The following is a 23,310-nucleotide window of genomic DNA, read 5'->3' as shown; positions in this document are numbered from 1 at the left end:
TCACTATGTTGTCTTTGTTTCTGCATCTATTCTTTTGGCTTTTTCATTCTAGATCATTAATTGAATATATGCAATTGTCATAGGAGTTTCAAACTTGGTTTTCTTCAAAGTTGACATTAAATTTTAGACAAATAATGCAGTGTTCATGTCACCTTCATCGAATCAGTGGTTCATAGTGAAATCAATTAAATAAAAGATCTAGGTTCAACCTTCCTGAATGTATTTTAAATCCCAACTGTGGAGTTGCGTTATTTGTATGTTTTATTATCCCTGCATTATGTATTGGTTTATTCCTTTGTACCCCCATGTACAACTTGGTTTATCCCCAGTTTTCCCGCCTTGTCCTCCCTTCCCGCCTTTCCAGTATCTATCCATCACCCTGAAAGAGGCGTTTTACCCCTCCCTGGTGCCTTGTCTATCACTCGGTGTTCCTTCCCATCCATCCAGAAGCTTCCACCTTGGGCACCAGGTGATTGGGCGAGGACCTGGGGCTCCCCCCATATCCTTCCCCCATTGGACCACGTTATATCACCCCATCCCAGAGCCACTCCCTATCCCTATCCCCATTGGATACCCCTCCCTTACAGTTTATAAGCCAGTGCAAGCACCTTGTGCTCGTTCCTGTTGGCTGGCACCGTTCTAGGATATTTGGCCCCGTTGGGCTACAATAAACTCGGACTTAGCCCCCAGCAGGATCCGCTCTTCATTTACCACCGCGAGGCTTGCTAGCGCTGCCTGGAACCCACAAAGGCACTCTCCAAACCCCAGCTGGGAGCGGCGGAGGGTGCCTCCATCACCCACCCTCGCCCCACAAGAGCTAGCCAGGGCTGAGAGAAAAGGGATCTGGGGCGGGAGCGCGGCACCCAACTTTGACTAGAAGGTTGAAAGGAATGGATTAAAAGTAATGTATTTGATGACTGAGTGACTGGAGTAAGGCCTACTGCTTGTCTTTAGAGATCTTTCACATTGGATGGAAGCACTTAGCTATCATAATGAAGGAAGAGCAGGATTGCTGTCTTTGCTGGGCAAGGCATCTATTCGGAGGATGCACAGTCAGATGTTTGTTCTTCCTCTAGCTATTTTGCATTTTTAGCTTTTAAAGGAACAACCAAAATTGCAATCTGAATTAGGAAGTCTCAGAAATAATTAATTAGCAAGCCTTGTGAGTCCATAGAATTATTTTATTGCTCATTATGCCTCATGAGAACTTGAAAAATAATACAGGACAAGACAAAACCATATCTTTTTCTGTTTCTTTTAAGAAAAAATAAAATTGTGGGGTGAAATAAAATGATGGGATGAAATAACCGCCCCATCAACAACTCTCTTCATAAAGCAAAGAGACAGATTCTCAAATGAAATTAAGGGTATCCTGTTATCAAGCTTTTGGAAGGTAAAAGCCATTAAATATAAAAAAAACCAGCTTCTAAAATTTCTAAATGGGTTTTATGCTTTGAAACTTCAAAGGCAGGCCCCAAGTCTCCAAGGATACTATATTTGCATCCTATGGATAGGAGAATAAAATGTCAGTATAAATAACAGACTCTCCCCAAAGCAGGCTTGATTCTCCACAGCTAGTAATAGAATAATAGAATAGAATAAGTACTCTAAATGGCTGAACTACACCTGAGAGAAGAGTTGTGGACAAACAGTGAAGAATTAAAGTGCATTTTCCAGCAGATATTAACATTGGTTCTAAATCTTCTAATTTTACCAGTGCTTCAAAGTATTAAAACACATTACTTTACACTCAGAATAAATCAACTTTATCATTCATCCTTTATTCTTGGCTGTAAGCATGACATCCGTACAAAACCAACATTCAGATTTATCTGGCAACAATAGCAGTTCTTTAATACATATCCCTTAATACAATATAAAGTGTATACCTTTGTGGGGCTTTCAAAAGGTGAGCCAGATTGCTTATACCATCTTAAATATTTATGCCACCAGCTTTGAAAATCATGTATAATAGGTGTCAACAAATACTCTGAATCACACCTTCACCTGTTCTGCATCTTCATCTTTCCATTATACACACAGAAATATGAAAACCCATCACTAATAATTATCTGTTCTGTTCATTCGAGCACAAAATTTTCTTCTCCAAAGTGAGATATTTCCCACCAGTGAAGTAATGAGTTTCTGAGACATTACAGAACATTTTAAACAACCCCCAAAATGATACACATATATTTAAAAGAAAGGCAATTTAAATATTAAGAACCTGCATAGAAATTATTAGGAGACTGACCTTTATAGCTTCCCATGCTGAAATAACAATCTGTTCTGCATTCAGAAAGATATGACACGAACTTTTCTATTAATTCTGCCAAAACTGCAAGAAATAAAAACCCATTAAAAAATTAGAGGCAACAAACAAAATATGGAACTACATCACCTAACTAAATGACAATATGTGGGAAAGTAAAGCTATTTACATTCCTGCATATTTATTCATATTTTTATGGGGGAACAACTCAAAACATGCATTGCACTTTTGCATTCCTAACACCATTCCTAACTTAAATTAAATTTTAATAGCTTTACTGAGAATATATTCAGTGTAAACAGAAAGAGAATCTCATATTATCTTTATATCCTCCAAGGATTACTTCAGAATTTGTTACATGGTTACAATATGAAATGAAAATTAACTACAATTAAACTATAATATCTTACCACATTTTTCTGTGTATGGAGACAGGAAAGGAAAACAATAAAACAAACAAACCACAAAACAAATCAGCCAGCCAAATACCCCAAATAAACCCAACAACCCACATAGAATAAAAAGCTGACATCATCCCAAAATTATGCTAACAAAAGCACATAAGTTTAAGGGCTGTTTCCAAAAAATCTCAATATAAAACTCCCTATGTCATCACAAGATAAAAATTGTTCACTTAAATTTATGCAATAGGAGTACTTAATTTGGGAAATTCTGTATTTAGTGATGACCATAATATTCTTCTTCAGTTCTTGGTATGGAACTTTGAGTATGCAGATACTGCATAGCTGAGTCTGATGCTAACATCTGTTCACTGTGGAGGAAATCTTATCTCCCACCTTGACAGGATGTTAGCCAGGAAGTTACCAAGACCTCTCAGTGACAAATCATTACCCAAACTGTCCCTGACTCCTCAGTTCTGCAAGTCTGAGGCTATGGCAACTGAACACATGACACCATACAAGTTTAAACAAAGATTACGAGGAAGCCTTTACACAAACTGCACAGAGGAGGCCTATATGAGGTAAGCCGTAATAGGAATTTAAGATAGCAACAATGAATTTCTTTTGTAAGTAAATGCTATCCTAAAACAACTGCTGTTAGCTCCTTAAATAGGTTATAAACATACAAATACACATACTGACACTTCTCACAAGAATGCAAAGCAAAGAAGTTATTTAGAGAGTAACAACTGCTGCCGTCTGTGGGATTTCCTGTTTAAAGACCATGTTACCATTTCCCTGGCAGTCCTTCCAGTTAATAGCAATGAAGCTTCAGCTCCTGTTCCCTCATTCTTGCGCATAACTCCAGGCACCCACTGCCCAGGTGGATTTGCTGGTTTTAAACTCAAGAGTTCAATGAGTCATAGAATGGCAGGGGTTGGGAGGGACCATAAAGAACACCCCAGTACCACTACACTGTTAAGCAGACAGTGGCAGGAGCAGCTGAAGCAGCACAAGTGAGGCAGAGCAAGGACACATGCTGGAGGCGGCACCAGAGAAAGCTAGAAACCTCCTGAGCTAGCCATGATACAAGGAAAACTGACACAAGCAGTTAAAGAGCAATGCGAGCTCTTTTGGGAATGAGGAGGAGCAGAAAGACAGAACCTCCACCCACTCCACTCTGATGCTTGTTATGCCAGAAAAATAATGAAGAAAAAGACATAATAAAGATAATTCTTCTTACAATTATTTTAAGCTAACATAATGACATTAAATCACATTTTTTTTGTCTTGATTAATTGCTTAAAATATTTACAGAAATTACACTGAATGAGTCCAAAAAAAAGTTTTTAAAAGGTTGTGTTTTGGTAATGCTAAAGAAGTCTCACTACAACAGCTAAACATGAATTTACAGTTAGAGTTCCAACTCCAATAGTAACAAAATTAATTTTGCATTGCAAAGGACTACTAAATTAAGACTAAAAACCTACACATATAATTTATATTCTTATACACTCTTATAGTGAAAAAAAACCTGCTAATTAAATATAAGATAGCTACTTTTAATCATGGTTAATAAAATACATGGGACTAAAAAAAAAGCAATTTACTCTACAGAAGAGTAACAATTTATTCTTTTTTAAATAATATACAAACTCACTAATCCTCACTAATATGCTTAGTGGAATTTGGCCCACAAACAATATTACAAATACTTGTGTAAAATGAGCAAATGTGCATATTCCTGAATCTGTAGAAAGCAAAAAGCAAAAATTAGACTTTAAATTTGTGACTAGATATATATTTACTGTATGACTATTAGTACAGTGATTACCGAAATATGCCATACTATAATAATAAATGGGAATTATTTAAGTAGCTAAGACTAAAATATCCCATAATTCAGAAAATTTAAAACCAAGTTGGGACATTGTACATTTCTTCTCTTTTTGTCATAAGGCAGCCACATGCTTGACCTAGCAGGTGAATACTTCAATTCAGTGCTTGAATTAACAGAAGTGAGAGTTCAACTGCCAAGCGATATTTTGAAACTCAAGCACTAAATGGATTTCCACCATTTGAAAGTATTTATCTAAGTGCCTATAAGGATCTTTGAAAATATTTTCACCAAGTTTGAGAGATGAAGACACACAAGAATGTGTCTCAAAACACATATGGTTAATACATAAATAAATGGTTGTCACAGGACACTGCCTTTTCCAAAGGAATGTCCATGTGAAATGACAAGTAGCTATTTTAATTTTTTTCTTTTAATACTACATCATTTAGCTGCTATTTGGACACCACTGTAGAAACTGGTTCGTGATTCTTCATTTAACTGGAAAACTAGACAAAAAACATTTAGGCAGGTTCATTGTACAGTACAGTCAGTATTGCTGTAAAAGTCCAAATTTTCAAGTAAAGTTTATGTGGCCTACCAACAAAGTGAAAATGTTGATTTTCTTAAATTATGGGAGCTTGGCTGTATTAGTATTGAAGTTTTTAAGAGTCTAGAAATAATCTCTTGGAAATTTAATTCTTACACAAAAAATAAAGAGAATTTTAATTTCGGTGTGTTTAATCATACATGAAATAAACAGAAATGTTTTTAAATTTCTTAAATTACTGCAGTATGATTATAAAACACCTACTTTCCTCCAGGGTTTTCTTTTTCCTTGAAGAAGTAGTGTACAAAAGGAAGGTAATTACAACAGCTTCAAAACTGCACAAGAACACTGCTTTAAAAAAAGCATGTGGTTAAAATTGTTTTAATAGGTAGCAACCATGATCACTAACCTAATTCCTACTCTGAAAGTTCTAAGCCAAAAAGGTAAAAAAATGAAAAAAAAAGCATCAGACCTTTTAAAATCCTCTAATATAACTACTTTTACTGGGTCATATTCTATGATCCAGATGTTTCAGAGAAGTTTAAAAGAAAATACAAAGGATTTTTTTAACAGCAGTTCTGCTCTCAGGCACAAGGTGTAACTCTTGGGGATAATCCTGTGCAGGGTCAGGAGCTGGGCTCAATGATCCTTGATGGTCTCTTCCAACTCAGCTGAGTGGAAGGTATTCTGTGATTCTGTGACTTCTGTTAGAGGCTAAAAATTCAAGAGTGAAAATCTTGGACAGATTACTTTTTTGCAACAGTAGTGTCAGAAATTTTCAACTCCATCAACCATACTTCAGTTTAATAAGATAATGAAAAATAGAGTTAGCAATTCCATTATTGATGGCAACAAGAAGTAGGACTTTCAATTATTGTACATTAAAATGACAAATGAACAACCTACATTTTCTCTGAAAAGAAGAAAACAGGATAATAAAAATTCTGATAGTGCTTCCATTAGAGATGAACACCACATATGTTATATCAATATACAAGTATTTTCTTTATTAACGGAAAAAACAGCCCTTCAAATCCAAACCAAATCTTTATACACCTGCACACACATTCACATGCACTCATGTGCCACTGCTTACTGTGGCTCAAAACTGATTTGGGGGTCAGAAGAAGGAATTTCTGATCTGCAATTGTTCTTTCTGCATGACATAAAGACCCACTGTTTCACTCAAATTCTAACACAAGCTTTCTTGGAAAATCAAGGACATAAAGATAAAAACACAAACATCTAATTTGTATTATTCTAGAAACTTCTTTTGAAAATACAATATCAGCATTTTGTTATCCTGAACTAAAAACACTACTACAGCATATAACAGTTATGGGTTCTTTATCCTATGGGGAAAGTCCTGAAGTTAGTTTCAATTTTTTGTTGCAATTGCTAAAGGTTGCAGCACACATACATCACAAACAATGACACTGCCCTAAAGGCTCATTGTATTTTTTGTCAACATGTTTTGATAGAGCTATATTAGATGATGCAGCACTCACAAAACATTAAAGGATTCCAGAACACTGTTGACTGTAACCACTCTGCTTCCATCAAACATTTCACTTATAAAAGGTGGAGAAAATTCCTATGTTCTACAGTAAGTTCTCACATGCAAGTTCAAGAGCTGCTATCTTTTCTCTTCTTGGTTGGTTGGTTTTTATTAAGAAAAAATGATTTGGAGGTAAATTAACAGGCCCTAAAGAATACTGGAGATCTAAATCCAGATCCTCAGGGAGATAGGTGATAGAAAATCTGAAAGACTCTAGGAGCAAGTAATTTTAGCTGAATTTACTATCCCTATCCACATCACATATGAATATAAAGCTTGAGAAGAATAGGATTTGGGGACAGAGTATCTCATTATGAAGAGAAGAATGTGAGCATATAATTGATATGATCTCTGCAACACCCTTAATTTATTTTGCTTTGGGTTTAAAGTCTCCTGAAAGGGGAGAGGAATAAGGATGAATCTACCCAGAAGTCAGATGTTGATACAATGTTAACTGGGAACAGATGAAAAAAGAAGTTGCTGGAATGGAAAATAACAGAAATGCCTTCTACTGCACCTGAAGGACAAAAAGGAAAAGACAATTGGACAATTCTGGTCCAAGAGGAAAAAAAAAAAACAAACAAACAAAACCACAAACCACCTCTCAGTGATGTGAACTATCTGAACATGAGCTATGCTAAGCCTAGATTCATACAGAGTAATAACTTTCTATATAAATCTAAACTATTGTTCAGAGGATTTGATTTGCCTGCTTCTTTTTCTGCCAAAGCTTAGATGCCAACACACAGAAAGCTCTTTTTTAGATGTACTAAAGACACTTGAGGGAGGCCACAAGTATGGCAATGAATAGTCCAAAGAAGCCAAGACATAACCTGATCAAAGATTCTCCCCATGGTTCTCTAGCTGATAAGTGACCCAAAGAAAACAAGGAGTTATACACACTAACACCCACAGATCTGTGGCATCCTTATGGAAGGAATGACTGGCAGAATGTCTTTGTCATAGCTTATTATGCTTAGAACAACACACTGTACGAGCTGGTTCTCTATAATGTTTTGCTTTTAGGAGACCAAGAAAAATCCCAGACTTTCAGTCTTGATGCACTAAAAGACATGCTAGCCTGAGGAAGGTTTTTATCTCCTTTTAGCAGTTCAATAAAGCCCTTCAAAAACCAGATCTTGATGTTTGAGCACAGAAATTACTTAAAAGCTACACTCAGAGGTGATGTTTTAGCAGTGAAAACACCAGTCTAAGGACAGACAAAAAGCAATGCATTACCAGAGCATTTAGCATAAAAGTATTGACCAAGTCAATGGGAGAGTAATCAACGTGGGAAGGGTGAATTAGAGATGTTGATACTGTACAGTTTGCTCAAGAATTTTTTGATGGAGCTCAAGTAGGTTCTATAGATTCAGCATCTGGTAATCCTGACACCATATCACAGATTGTTTTTAATAAATCAATACACATTACACTATACAATCCTTGAATCTAATGTTATCTTTGCTCATTATATTCTGGTTTGATTTTTGTTAATGTCAGTCTCCCTTAGAATGGGCCAAGCACAGGAAGCACAATCTTTGTTCTGTAAACCATGGAGATTGCTTCATCTGTAATTATGGAGAAAGCTTTGATCTCTGGGCATCTGGACTGAAGTCTCTTATTCCTCTGAAATTTGGGAGAGCTTCACATGCTGCAAAAGACACAGCAGCACAGCTGTCTCTTTCAAAATGGATTCAGTGAACATGATGTTGTCTCAAACCAGAGAGCTGCAGATATTTTGCCGCTTCTGAAATATCTCCAAGCAGATACAGAACATCTGAAGAGCTTTGCAACAGCCAGTTATATTAAATGCTTATTTATATAACATAAAGGGAAACCTTGGGCACCTGTAAACAACAAGTTAGACTACATACTGACCATAATCAGAATCCCTATGGGAATGGAATCCAGCAATTTCTGAGAATACCTTGCTTCTTTATGGCTACACAAACTTATATTCACAAGGGAATTATTATGTCTTCTGATAATTTATGTCATATAGCGATCTGTGATTTAGCTTTGGCTGCTTTGGCTTTTTAACTGAACTATAGCAATGCTCCTGCATGATCACACTGTTCATTAGAAATGCATATAAAAATTAAGAAAAACCTCAATGAACAGGTTCTTTGATGTTTAGTATGGCTTAATTATGACATTTTTTTACAGAAATTGCCCATTAATATAATTTCCCAACCCCAGTTGACTCAATCACTAATCTCTAAGAAACATCTGTTTTTTTTCAGACTTTCATTTTCTCAGTATTCCATCAATAATGGACCCTTTAGAGATCTGGAACAAAGACTTGTATTTGAGTCCTCTTTTTCTGTCGAATTTCACTGACAACATAAAGGGAAAACGGTGGTAAAGACAAAAATAGGACAAAAAATGCATAAACCTTCCTTTTTTGTGAAAATCACATTGAAATAGTTTTCATAATCAACACAAAATTATGGACTACTTGTATAGATAATATACTCCTCAATAAAAAAATAAGAAGAGTTGCTTGTTAGTGGTTCTTTGTCTGCTTTCTTTGTTAAACTTCTTAAGTCATACTCACTTGGTCCACTGATGCTGTCTGGTCTGGCTTTCATCACTTTGCGGAACTGTTTTCTACAAATTTCGGCCCACTCAGTTGGCTTCTCTGGACTTTTTAAGAGTTTTAAGAGCTTGTTGAGATCTTTATCTAGAAGAAATGAAAAAAGCTAGTGTTATTCGATAATGATCACTGACAGAGTAGTTTGAGTTGAAAGGGACCTCAAAGATCACACAGCCCCAACTCCATTGCTACATGTAATTTTGGCAGACCTCATAAGAAAAGAACACATAAATATGCCTCTTCCTAAGACAATTAAACTGGAAAAACAGTGATAAAGCTGATGACATTCTGCTTTATACAAAACATTCTACTTACTGATGGGATTTTGCGCTTATTTTGGCTGGAGTAAAATTAATTTTCTTCAGAGTGACTGGTATGGGGCTATGCTTTTGGATATACCAAACACAGAACTGTTAATCTAGAGATGTTCTAGAGATCTGTGTAAGCAGAGCTTCCTTTTCTGCTTTCATACTGCTACCCTGGCAAGGGGGCTGGTGGTGCGTGGGAAACTGGGAGGAAACACCACTGAAACAGGTGACCCAAACTGACCAAAGGGCTATCTTACACCATACAATATGCTCAGTATATAAAGTGGGGAGAAGAAAGAGGAAGGGGAGGAACATTCTGAGTGATGCTGACATGATGACAGTTGACATGGTGGTGTTCAGTCAAAGGCTGGACTCAATGACATCTGATGTCTTTTCAAACCTAATTGATTCTGTGATTGCATTTGTCTCCCTAAGTAACCATTACAGGTGATGGGGTCCTGCTTTCCTGCAGATGGGCTGAACACCTTCCTGACACCCAGATGCAGTGAAATAATTCCTTGTTTTGCTTTGTCTGTGTGCATGGCTTTTGCTTTTCTATTATACAATTACAGAATAAGCCGAGTTGGAAGGGACCCATCAGGATCATAAAGTTCAACTCCTGGCCCTATGCAGAGCACCCCAAGTCATGCCATGTGCCTGAAAGTGTTGTCCAAACACTTCTTGAACTCATGAAGGCTTGTTGCTGTGACCATTCCCCTGTACCAGTACCCCACCACCCTCTGGATGAATTGCATTTTCCTTAATCTCCCCTGACTCAGCATCATACCATTTCCCCAAGTCCTGTCATTGATCACTAGAGTGTAAAGATCAGTGCCTGCCCCTCTGCTTCCACTCATAAGGATGTTGAAGACAATAGTGTGGTCTCCCCTCAGTCTCCTTTTCTCTAGGCTGAACAGACCAAGTGACCTCAACCACTCCACATAAGGCTCCCTCTTCAGACCTTCACCATCCTTGCTGCCCTCTTCTGGACACTCTCTAATAGCTTAATGTCTTTTTTATGTTGTGGTGCCCAAAACTGCCCCCAGCACTCAAGGCGAGGCCACCGCAGTGCAGAGCAGAGCAAGATAATCCCCTCCTTTGCCCAGCTGACAATGCTGTGCCTGATGCCCCCTAGGACACAATTTGCCCTCCTGGCTGCCAGGGCACTTGGCAACTACCAGGTAACTTGGCTCCCACAGTATTTGATGCTGCTATGAAATACTTTCTGGCCATCTGGAAGGAGAAAAAAAAAAGATGATACCTGACACAAAGCAAATGCATGTGCATGCACTCCAGCTGTGTACCATCTCTATGCTCTTGGACCATTAATATTATTAATTTTTCAAATTTCTGAGTACTTTGCTCATTAAATAAAGTTTTTTCCATTTTTCTCAAAGGAGATTTTTTTCTCCTGAATTGGTGGGGGGAGGGGCCACTCAAATCTGCTTTCTAGAGGGACCCTTTGGAGAGTTCCTCCCTAAATTTGCCCTAAACTAGGACAAGCATCAAACAATAGTTTGACCCAGTCTATGGATATTTGCTGTTACTTCTACTTCTTTACAGCTATTCTATGTCAAAACACTATTTTCAAATGATCTTATTCTTTTAAGATTATTAGAATATTTTCAACAGAATTATGATTTTGCATTTAATTTATTTTAAGCACATCTAAAGACCTTAATGATTTCTAATTAGTAGATTGTATCCCTGTCATTGGAATTTATTATATGATACATAGCATTTCAAAACAATCTTATTATAGTAACTTAATTATTATCATTAGTAATGACTCCAAATTAATTAACCTGAGATTTCTTTGTTATCCTCAAATAAATAAGTCTTCATTATCTTCCCAAATAACATGCAGTGATGCTTAGAACAGTTCACTTATGAAAATATAATGTGAAGAAGAATTTAACTCTTACAGTATTATCAGTATGATTTCTAGTTCTTTCTCTGCACTTTGTGATTTCTGAAACAGTTGAGTATTGAAGAAAATCCTAGAACTGCAAGGCACACTCCTCGGTACAAGTTAAATAGTTATTTTACTTCCTCAAGGATTGTTGTAATTCAGTTTGGCAGACAAGGATCAGAGACTACAAGCTGAGACTTAATCAGTCAACGTACCAGAGACCCATGCAAAACCAAGATACTGCAGTGCAGTCATGTATTTAATATATCCAGTACAAACTGAAACTGGTATCATACTGTGGAAGCTTACTGTGGCTTATTTTCTTCCAGGGAAAACACTTGCTTCCCTTAACTTGTCATTAAATGTGGACTACCACTTCTGCCAGCAGGTCATTACAGTACCAAAAAAAAAAAAAGCAAGCAGAACTTTGGGGTTTTTTTTGAATGACAATTGCATCTAAAAACTCATGATATCAAAAAATACCAGCTTGCTTTCACAATTTAATAGGCAACTATAACTTGCCCAACAGTATTACCCTGTAGCTGAAACTTAAGCAATGACACAGTTCTGGGCTATGTGTTACTGAAGGCAGGCTGTCACACTACCACTAGAGGTATTCTAAACACACTAACACTAAGAAACAGAAGTCCTGCTTTTATTTCTTCTCTTTTCTTGTTTGTCACAACCTGAATTTTATCTTTTTCCTGGAAAAATACTAGACCTGCTGAATGACGTGAAGGATGAAGGTGAGGGAACAGAGGAAGGAGGAAAAAAATATAAAGAAGAGAAAATATGAGGAAGAGAATGACTAAGGCCTTCCTCTACTATGCTAGCAAGCTTTTAAATATGGTCATGATTGAAAAGAAGCTAATGTGAATTTGATTAATCTGCTGCACTTCTACTCTCTTCTTCATATAGATTTATATCTTGCCATCCCATCCCTTACTTGCAGTTACTTTGTGCTAGCATTGGTTGTTCTGTGTAATCCCATGGAAAAAAAACCAAACACCCCACATTTACTAGTTTATGAAGCTATGAAATTGCACTATAAATAAGCTACAGTTCTACACATGTATGGAATCTGAACCACTACCTCATAATAGCAAGTTTAAATTGATTTCCCTTTTCTAAAAGATGCTGCTTTATAATTCTTCAACTAATTCTTCAGCTAGCTTGTTTAGATCTTCTAAAGCAAGTAAGACCCAGAAAAATTCATTAATGTTTCATAAAACATAAGAAATATAACAAGTCACTTCTCATCTGACTGTGCTTTGTGGCACAAGTGTTTTTCTGTGATTAATAGCTAAGATCTGTAAATCCAAGCATATCTTATTCAAAAATCTAAATTGAGAGATGAATAACCTGACTACAATTTATTTGACTAGTACATAAAACCAAATCCATTTAGAGATATATAATTTAGGAAACCTCATGTGCATTTCTCATAGACCTTACTACTCTTTCATATTCTTTTAATTGAGTGGACTTTAAAGCAAAAGGCAACAGACTTATATATGAATACCATGACAAATATAAAAAGCAGTACAAGTCAAAGAAGTGTAGGTTATTAAGGCATTTATGTGACATTATAAGGGACAACAGGAAAGATAATATGGCTAACTCTTTGACAGAGAAAATTTTAAAAAAACTTAAAGACTCTGTAATACCAGGTATTACAAAAAAGGAAGAATGAAATCAGATAGAAAACAAAACAAAACAAACAAGCAAATAAACAAACAAGAAACCCTCAATAAAACCAAACCTGAAACATGGCAGCAAGTTCCCATTCAAGTTAGAAGTTTAAAGCAAAGAACTCAGAGAACCATGGCTGAGATAAATTATCTAAATACTTTTGATAAGATATAACCACAGATTTTTTTTGTTCCAATTCTGGAATGTCTGAGTTCAGAAGAAAATAAGATTAATGAATAGTGGGGTACCCAAGTTTAAGGAAACATTAAGCAGTGAATGCATCATTGCAGGACATTTACGGACAATATTTCAGCCACAGTCATTATCAACTGTCATAACTGCAGAGCTAGGACTAGAAAAGAAAATCATATTCTGTAAAATAGCAGAGTGAATATTACAGTTTAATAGTCTTCTAAAGAGTTTAACTTCTAATAATCTACACTCTAGTTAATATTAAAAGTAAAAAAAAAAAAACCAAAATTTTTCACAGTTGTATCCTGAATATAAAAGGACTATATCAGTATCTGAAAATTACTTAATAGTTCTTCCTCAAATTACCTTAATGAAATAATAATTGAATAATTAAGACAAGATAAGCAACAGGGTATCTTGCTGGAGTGCAAACAAGTAGAAATGGCATAATTAATTTTCACATATAAATAAAGATACACATAAATCATTGGAAGTTTCACTATAAATTATTTTTAACAGAAGTGAATAATTAATATACTGTTATCCAACAGTTTTCAAACTCTAACTACTGGCTGAAATTATTAGAGCATATTAATATACAATCAACCAAATTTATTTTTCCATAAATCCTTTCCTGAGACCCATATACCACACAAACGAAGACCTAACATCTGCAAAACCAGGACAGGTATTTGTAAACATTGATGCACTACAAGTTTTCCTCAAATACAAACATATTTGTTGGGAGAGTCTGCTTACTCAAAGTGTCTTCATAAAATGGAAGAGATACTCCACTACTCCAATGCAGTTACTAAATTGCAATAGAGTCCTTTTTTATTTAGTGAGTCAAAATATCCACTTGCTAGTGTCTGTGATCACTATAATAGCACAGAATAAAAAAAAAAAAAAACAAGAATGATAAAAAATCCTCTGCTACACACAGCCTTCAGGCCTTGGTGCTGGGAAACATGTTCCATATACTGTCAGACTTACCACTGCTCTGCTTTTTATTACAGCTGAACTAAAAGGTGTTAGTATTGCACATTTAGCACTGTCCTTCAAAAGAATTTATAGAATAAAAACCCTACCCACTTCTTGGGTTTTCATGCTGGAAAATGCAGTGTGAACGAGTCCTTTTAAGTAACCACCCCTCTTAAGCTACTTTCAGTTTTATCCATGGTTTCCATTGTAGCAGATACAGGATAAATGAAGTCCAGAGATCTGGAAATGAAGCTTCCTTTTCCCTGACCTCAGTTTGGCCACACTAGTTGTAAAATGTGCTGTTACAGCATCTGTCATTCAACTCCATCTGAAAGGAGGGTTATAAACAGAACTATTAGCAGTATCATATTCAAGGCACACCTGTAATTTTTTTTTTTTTTAATGCTCACAAGCCATCTCCATCTAGTATATAGATAGATTAAAAAATCAACTCAGGTTATGTTTTTACATCTGCCATCACAATTATGTGATGGAAATAGGATATATTTTCAAAGTACAAAGAAAAGGTAAGCTTCTCTTGAGGTGTCCGTATCTCTTGAGCAATAAAAGAGGACATAAATAAGTGGTCAGAACAGACAGAATAAAACCTACAGTTACAGCCTTTTCAGCCAAAGAAATTATACAGTCTTTAATAATGCTAAGAATCTACTAGTCTTAATTATTCTTGTCATAGAAATATGCAAAATAAGAAGAGCAGAATGATACCTCACAAGTTACATAATGAAACACTACAGCATGAAATCTGAACACAGGTTCAGGGAACCAGAGACATTGTCTTGGCCTTCAATCAATCTTTGTCAAACAGATACAATGAAGCAGTCATGCATTCCCACTCCCACAATGGCTGCAGAACTCTTGCCAGTCAAAAGTCTATGTGAATCCTATCCATCTCCTTGGACTAAGCAGAATGAAAATTTAAGAAGTATTTTTCTAAACTCCAAGCAATCTGAGTAACACACAACATGAATTCTGAATACTCCCAACAAAGAAGTTATGAGATCTTGTATAAATGTAACTCACAGATCCATCTTGTATTTTTAACCTCTCTTGTGAAAGAAAACTTCTATCACTGCCATATCATAGCGCTTAAAAATACAGTTCAGCTATTCTCCATTTTCTATTCTTGCTCTTGATTTCTCTTTTTGCAAGCACTACAACAGAAATTTATGAACGTCATTATTTTAATTTTTGATCTATTTATTCTAATGCTTTCTTTCAAAATAACTTACACATCCTGAAAGCTTCAGTCTGGAAAGTTCAGTGGTTTGTTATTTTTTTAACCTAGCACTGAAATAGAACACTTTCAGTGGTTTATTTCCCTTTTATTTTCAAACAACAAACACTAAATATTTTGACTCCACTACTAAATGTTCTGTTCATTTTGCAAGTATATAATCTTTTACTTCAGTTACCTTTAACATCAAAAATGCTATTCCAAATCAAAATATTTATTTGATTTAAATTCTTTATCAAACTCATTTGTAAACCTTTGAAACTTCATCTCAGCAAATTTACTGTTAGCCAAAGTTTTACCCAGGTTTTCTTAGTTAGCTGTCATCCACAAATGTGACAACTGTAACATCTATTTCATTAGCCCACTGGGTAATGATAAGCAACAGAATTATTCTGAACAAGAGAACCGAGGGATCCTTTGAACATGTTCTGAGAATAATAATAACAATACGTTTTTCCAACCCAAGATTGACACTATTGCCTCCTTGAAGACACCCACTTTACCATTACCAGATTACTGTTTTATGAAACTTACCTTGGGAAGCCTGGAATAGTATTACAAAAGTTAAGATACAGAAAATTCCTTCTTTTATAACTATATGGCCTTTCCTATGGTCAGAGTGGGAAATCACCTTTCAAATTTTTTTTTCCCCCAGATATATACAGACTATTTTACAGTTCACAGTTTATGCAGAATTTCTATCACTTCTGTAAATCTGTCTCTGATAAGGAAATTCACAATTTCTAGTAAATTAATCTCAGGGATATAGTAAGCATGAACAAATACAATGAATTATTTATTTACCAAGCCATTCATCAAATTCTTTTGCATTGTCTCTGCAAACTAAAACCTTAAAACAGTTTCTCTGTGTGAATTAAACTGCTGTGCCTAGGTAGTTCTTCAAAGGATTCTTCAGTCTGCTCACATTCCAAATTGATGTTCAATGTGGAAACCAACTATCCTAAACGCTGTCTATTTCACACACCACCAAGCTCAGTAAACATAGGGATGTGAATCACAAAAATAGTGTACAAAGAACTTTGCAGTTTAAGCAAACTGTCTTGCTTCAGTTACTAGAGAGATGATATAAATGTACCTTATGAGGCACCCACCAGAGACGAGCCAGGAGGTTAATCTTGAACTGTGCATAAGAATTAGATTACCAAACAGGTTTGTAGATTGACAGTTGCACAAAGCCAGACAAGCAAAACCAAACCAACTTATTTAGCTACAGTTGCAGCCAGCACTGAAATAACCTTAAGTACTTAATGAGATTAGATCACTTGGATGTGAGAGTGGGGAGCAGGGTACAGGGAGGAAGGAAAAAGACATTTTTAAAATTGACTGAGATACTTGCAATCTACACTGCTTGCACGCTTTCTACATACCTTGTCTGAATTCAGCTTTCCTAGGAATTTTTGCAAGATAGCACTTTGGCACAGGGAACGATGAAAACATTGGCCAAGGATATAGCCCACTGCCCTAGAAACAGAATCAGAAATAAATTAATTTAGCAGAAACATTAATAGGTTTTTCTCAATTAACGCACAAAAGTACAGCTCCCAGAATTACTGCCTATGCACCAAAATTGTTTGATACTACAATTTCCAATGAGATATGCTATAACTAAAAAAAAGGATAGAAAACTCAAAAAGCATTTGAGAATATAATTTTTTTATGGTGTATATACCACTGACAGTTTTGATTTTACAGTTCCTTTTTTCAACCACAAAGGAAATTGCAAGGTTTATAAAAAATATAAAAAAAGAAAGCCCAAAAACCTACTAAATTATATTTCCAACTTTAAACATTGATTTAGTTGTCTTTGTTGTGCTGACAGTAATCTGCATTTCATCTTTATGAGATGGACAGCCAGTGAGAAGTAGAACATTTAAAGAAGTTGCTTAACAAACACTCCTTTGCTAGAACATTGATGAAAGCTCCAGGTGTTAGATACTGCATATGAAAACCCAAGAATGGACAAAATATCAAATAATACCAAGATAAATGTAAAGCTAGTAAAGAATACACAGGAATATAAAAGTAAAAAAAAAAGCAAACAAATTGCATTTGCTTAAAAGTAACATTAAAGTGGAGCAAAATAAATATGTTGTCTGAATGTAGTATGTCCTAGGTACATGACAATCACCAGATAGTAGGAGCAATATGTTTGCTCAGTGTATCACTTCTTTAAAATATTAACACTTCATAAAGATAAAGGTGGTCTGGTGTTAAATAATTTTTCACATGCTGAATTATCAGCAAAAATGTTCAGTTAATGAAGGCAGAAGTTACAGAAAGAACCTGGTAAACTTTAAGTTCTAACCTTATCTAATTCTCTCAAAGGCAAAATCCTTTCCTGTGGTCCTCCGATCAGATTAATCCTTACAAGAACATGGTTTCTCTCCACTGACAGACCATCAATTATAAAAACTCTGTGCAAAAAAACCAAACAAAACACAACAAACCTCAAAAATTAGAAGCTTTGATTTACTGACTGCTTAATTCAGAAAACTTAAAGAAGCAAGCAGAGTTAAAACACAGACTGGAATACATATAGGCATAAATAAACAGAAACATGATGCATTTTGAGATATCTCCAAGCATTACTCTAACTTTGTGCTACCCTATCTACTACTGATTAGAAAAATTTGAGCCATTACTGGACCAAAAAGAGTAGAAAATCTCAACATTTTTCTTATGTCACATAAAAATTATATCATTAGGGCAGTGACAGTTAATGGACAATAAAAATTTGCTCCTTATTTGGCCTACCAGTATATTTCTGCTGTCACAAATAAGCAGAGTTATTCATTACTTGAAACCGAGACAACTTGCTGTCTGAAGTCACTGTGCAGCCCAAGGTACAAAATTTCTGAAAGCAGTAACATCCAGTTTTTATTCACTAAGTTTCTTAATAAAAGTTTTGCCTTAGTAGGGAAATAGCAGCTTTCATCTTCAAATAGTAAATAACTATCATTTTCACCCATACTGTTTGACTTACATTCTGTAATGGTCCCATATTAAAAAGAGTAAGAGGAAAATACTTAAAACACAGCATACTGTGAGAAAGGAAAAAATGCCAGTAACTAAATGAATGTCCACTTCTGTCCCAAAAATACTTTTTTTTCTTTTGAAAGGATATGCTGTAATTTTACTTAGAAGACAGCAGTGGAAAGTCACAGAAGCTGGAGAGTTGACTAAGCTAAAAATAAACTGCTAGAAAGTTGATGGACCAAACAACAACAACAACAACAACAAAATAATAATAACAACAACAAAATGCTCCCCCATAAAAAACTCAAAGTACTGATGATGCTTGAACATTAAATCAATACCCTGATTTTATATTAAATGCATTTTAAAAATATATAACATTAAAAGACATACTTACATTCACAAGTTTTAAACACTTTTTGTTTTAGAAATAACACAAGAGTTGTTTTGATGACTAAAAAAAGAATTGCTTTTTTATTTTTTATACTTTTGGGGTGAATATGGGAGAAAGAGAAGGCTATTGTATCTTGCCTATTGTATCTTTTCATAATTCAAAACTGCTGACCAACCTGCATGTAAGGAAACTTATGGACATTAGAAACCAGCTTAAGTGACAGCATTTGTATATTTAAAGCTAATAAGGCATTCACTAATTTGTTCTCAGAAGAAAAGTTTGCTAGTTAAAATAACATTTACATCAATCACTTCTTACCCTGGTCCTTCTGAAGTTTCTGTGACATTTTCCTCCTGAGCAGTTAGTAAAACTTGTGACACTTTATACTGAGTCTCCAAGAGTAAAAGGGTATTGAGCTCACAGCACAGCACATTTAACAGCCTGCAGAAGGACACATCGAAATGGTAGCACATCAGTCAGGACTCCAGTAATGGACAGAAAGACAAGGGTGAACATTTTTATGAGATCTTGCAATGGAAAGGGAGAGGATGAAAAAACAACAAAAAAACCCACTTGAAGTGTCTGCAAAAACTCAGACACAACTAGGTCAGGAACACTCATTTATATCCTTTTTAACCACTCAAGTGGCACAACCTTAAGCAAACAGGGAATGGTCCCCAACAGGCTTTTTTTTTTTGTGTGTGGGCACTGAACAACCAGAGAAAATACCCACTGGTCAGCTCAGTCTGCTTTTGAGTTTACATCACAGTGTAACAAAAATTATACAGGCTTGCTAAGACATTCCATGTGAAATGTAAGGGAATTATACAATAATAAGCTGGTAAAGCAACTCAGAATTAGGTTGTCTGAAGGGGGAGGAAGGCAGGGAGGTAAAAAATATCTTTCATTTAGAAAAGAGGCTTTTAAGCCCTTCTGTATAATCACATTTAACACAGTTCAAAAGCAATAAAAGATTTAACATGTAAAATAACCAACAAATCTGCTGGGTTGGGTTTTTTCAGAGAAACAAAAATGGTAAATTAAATGAATACAATAACAAGTGCAGAAGACAGTACATTATATACAATTTTCTTTCATAACTTTGGGGCAAATTAACAGGGCAAGTACTCCTATATATTATCATATAAATCTGAAATAAAGCAATCCAAATAATATTACTTTTTCTTTTAACTAATCTATTCACTCTAAGACCACAACAGAATAATTTCATTGAGGGATTCCAGTTCAAGGAAAACAATGTAACTAAACATTCTTGTTACTGGTTTTATTTCCTGTTTTAACTCAGTCATAAAATGCAACATAAATTAAGGCTGATCAGCATTATATTTTGCATTCACATAAGATTTTATATGAACTAGAAAATATACTGTTTTAAATTCATAGTCTGTTAGTTAAAGCTTATTTTCGTCCGTGTAATTCCTAATATGTTTCTATTGACAATAGCAAAAATTCATAAGCCATTCTCTCAATAATTTAATATCTGCAAATTCATACAGTTGTGGCCAAGGATTAAATAGCCAAGATGAGAATATGTCTCAGTTTTTTCCTGTTGTTTTTTAAACAATTTGATCTCTTCAGCTTAATTTCTTTTACATTAACTATTTTGTGACATCAATTTGTTCTCAGTACGTTTCTAAATCGAAGAAGAAATGCCAGTTCAACTATAATTTTTATTATTTAGAAGAAAAAAACCCAGAAAAGAGCACTGAAACCATTATGAAGATGGATAATTCTTTCTGTGAAGTACAATAAATGGCAAAGACCTGTTTCTAGCAGCTTAAAACCACTTGGGAGAAGACTAGTATCTAAGAATGCTTTATGACATCATCTCTTCTTGTAGGCAAGACAGAGTGAAAAAAAAGAAACCAAGACCGACCAACCATGAGCAAATAAAATTAGGTAGATGGAATAGTGGTAGAATAAATGATGAAATATACAAGATCTAGTGTGAGCAGCTGCTGCTTGGGCATTCAAATGAAATTTCCACCTATATAGAAAAATACATTAAAAATGCTATTACTGACGTACAGGTTATTTGGTTAATTGTAATATTCCATTAATTACCTTCCAAAGTCATAAATGTGCAGACTAAAGGTTCCAATTAAAAAAAAAAAATAGAAAAATACATTTTATAGTAAGTATATTTGTAACCATGTTTGAATACAGCTATGGAGTTTTTCTTCTTTTTTTGTTTGTTTTTGGAACATAAGAATTGGATCATACTCCCTATTTCAATATCTCATCTATAAGAAGTACATGCTTATGAGAATCTATAAAACATTACAGATATAACACAATAAGATTAAAGCATATATTTTTGAGATATGTTTTTAAATTTTCTTTAGAAAGCAGAAGACAGAATTCCCAACCTGAATAATGCTGAAAATTGGAAGATACACTTTGATGAGGTTCTTGTACTTGGGAAGAATCCAATGCAATAGTACAGGCTGGGGATCAATCAGTCAGAAATCAGCTTTGCAGACAAGAACCTGGGGGTCCTGATGGTCAACAGTTTGAACACGAGCCAGAAACATGCCTGTGAGGGCCAACACCATCCTGGGCTGTGTAATGAAGAGTGCTGCCAAAAGTCGCTTGAGGGAGGTAACCCTGCCCTTCTGCTGGTTCTGGTAAAGTCATACCTGGAGTGCTGGGTCTAGTTCTGAGCTCCCCAGTAACAGCATGACATGGATGCACTGGAGCAGGTCCAGCAAAAGGTCAAGAGGACGATTAAGGCTTGGGCCATCTGACGTAGGGAAAAGCTGAGAGAGCTATGACTGCTCAGCCTGGGTCCTGTCAATGTGTATAAACATCAAACAGGATGGTTTGAAAATTGAGTCAGACTCTTCTCAGTGATACCCAGTGAAAGGACTAGATGCAAAGGGCATGAATTGAAATATACTATGATGGTGGTAAAACAGTGGTACAAACTGCCCAAAGATGCTGCAGGATCACCAGCCTTGGCAATATTCCAAGCCAGACTGGACACAGCCCTTAGTAATGCTCTTTAGTTGAACCCACTTTGAGGAGAGCAATTGTACTATAGAATCTTCCATCTCCCTTTCAATTCTGATTATATAATTCTGTGTTCACTACCAGTAAGATATACCATACACCCAGGAACAAACTGCAATGCATATAAAATAAAAGATTATCTGAAGGCAGTCCTTTACAGAAAGGTAATTTCAAATAAATTCAGAAATATCAAAATAAATATCACAGTTGTGAAAATATGCTAGGAATAAGTAATTTTGTTCTGAATTCTGCATTTCCTGCCCTATCCGTTTTTCTTGAAAGGTGCTCCTGGATTCTACCCCTTCAACTACAATTTCACAACATTTCATTGCAGAAATCCCTAATATAAAAGAAAGCATTCTGACTAGTATTTTGTTCCACAGGCTATCTCCTTGGTTTTGGTATGTGGAATCATAATGACTTACTTAATTATGACACAACAAAAGGTCCCTTATGAGGTATAAATCAGTTAGTAAATAAATCTTGCTAATTTTTATGCTGTCTCTCTAAATTTTCTTGGCTGAAAATAATATAATAAACTGCCTGTGATTTACTCAGAGTTGCTAAAAACACATATTATGGGGATAACTTATTAACATCTCAATATTTTTTCTAGGAGTTCCTTTTAATAGCACAAAAGAGTATGTTCATTGTTCTTTTTCCCAATGTCAAACCACGTTTCTCTCAAACAGGACCTTTATTATAGTAAACCCAATTCTATTTTTCTGCAGTTCCCACTACACCGCCATACACTTTTCTTCCTTCCTGTCATAATATATGCTCTTTCCAAGGCCACTCTGATGTTCTGTCCTCACTTCAGGAATATCTGCTAGCTAATGTTCAGGTGGTGGTGAAAGATGCAAGATACTATTCTTGAACACAGCAGCGGTAACAGTCTGTGATGGGTTGACACCAGCCAGCAACTAAGCACCCAACCCTGCTGCTCACTCCCTCGCTGCTCATGCTTGGCCAGTCTCCAACTAATGAGACCTGCAAGACCAACCTCCAAGCCCCTCAGTTTTTATTACTGAGAGGGATGCTATAGGGTATAAAACATTCCTCTGGTCAGTTCAGGTCAGCTGTCCCAGCTGTTTTCATTTCCAACCTCTTGTACATTCCTAGCCTACTTGCTGGGTAATGTTAATAAAAAAGAAAGCCCTGTTGCTGAGCCATTGCTTGCACAATGTCAGTGGAAACATGCTGTGCTATCAAGACTCTTTTTGTCCCAAAATTCAAAATACAGCCCCCCATGTGGGGTGCTATTAAAAAACATAACCCCAATCTCTACACAGTCCAGAGAAACAAGATAAAATCTTATGCTATAAGCAG

The 23,310-nt window shown here is 35.6% G+C and overlaps 1 protein-coding gene across 6 annotated transcripts in view; it reads right to left on the bottom strand.

Moving 5' to 3' along the window:
• TBC1D32 (TBC1 domain family member 32) overlaps positions 1 to 23,310 on the bottom strand; it is a 75,388-nt gene that overhangs the window by 15,390 nt on the left and 36,688 nt on the right. For all 6 annotated transcript variants that reach the window (XM_021547178.3, XM_021547177.3, XM_077782251.1 and 3 more), the window contains 5 exons: positions 19,267 to 19,389; positions 17,884 to 17,992; positions 16,946 to 17,039; positions 9,179 to 9,304; positions 2,255 to 2,338 (listed from right to left, as the gene is read on the bottom strand). In XM_021547178.3, coding sequence (XP_021402853.3) covers positions 2,255 to 2,338; positions 9,179 to 9,304; positions 16,946 to 17,039; positions 17,884 to 17,992; positions 19,267 to 19,389 — 536 coding nt within the window. The remainder of the gene's footprint in view (positions 1 to 2,254; positions 2,339 to 9,178; positions 9,305 to 16,945; positions 17,040 to 17,883; positions 17,993 to 19,266; positions 19,390 to 23,310) is intronic.

The sequence above is a fragment of the Lonchura striata genome, chromosome 3 (genome assembly GCF_046129695.1).
Source record: "Lonchura striata isolate bLonStr1 chromosome 3, bLonStr1.mat, whole genome shotgun sequence".
Lineage (NCBI taxonomy): Eukaryota > Metazoa > Chordata > Aves > Passeriformes > Estrildidae > Lonchura > Lonchura striata.
Note: the sequence above shows the minus strand (reverse complement) of the source record. Positions and strands in the feature narration are given on the sequence as shown.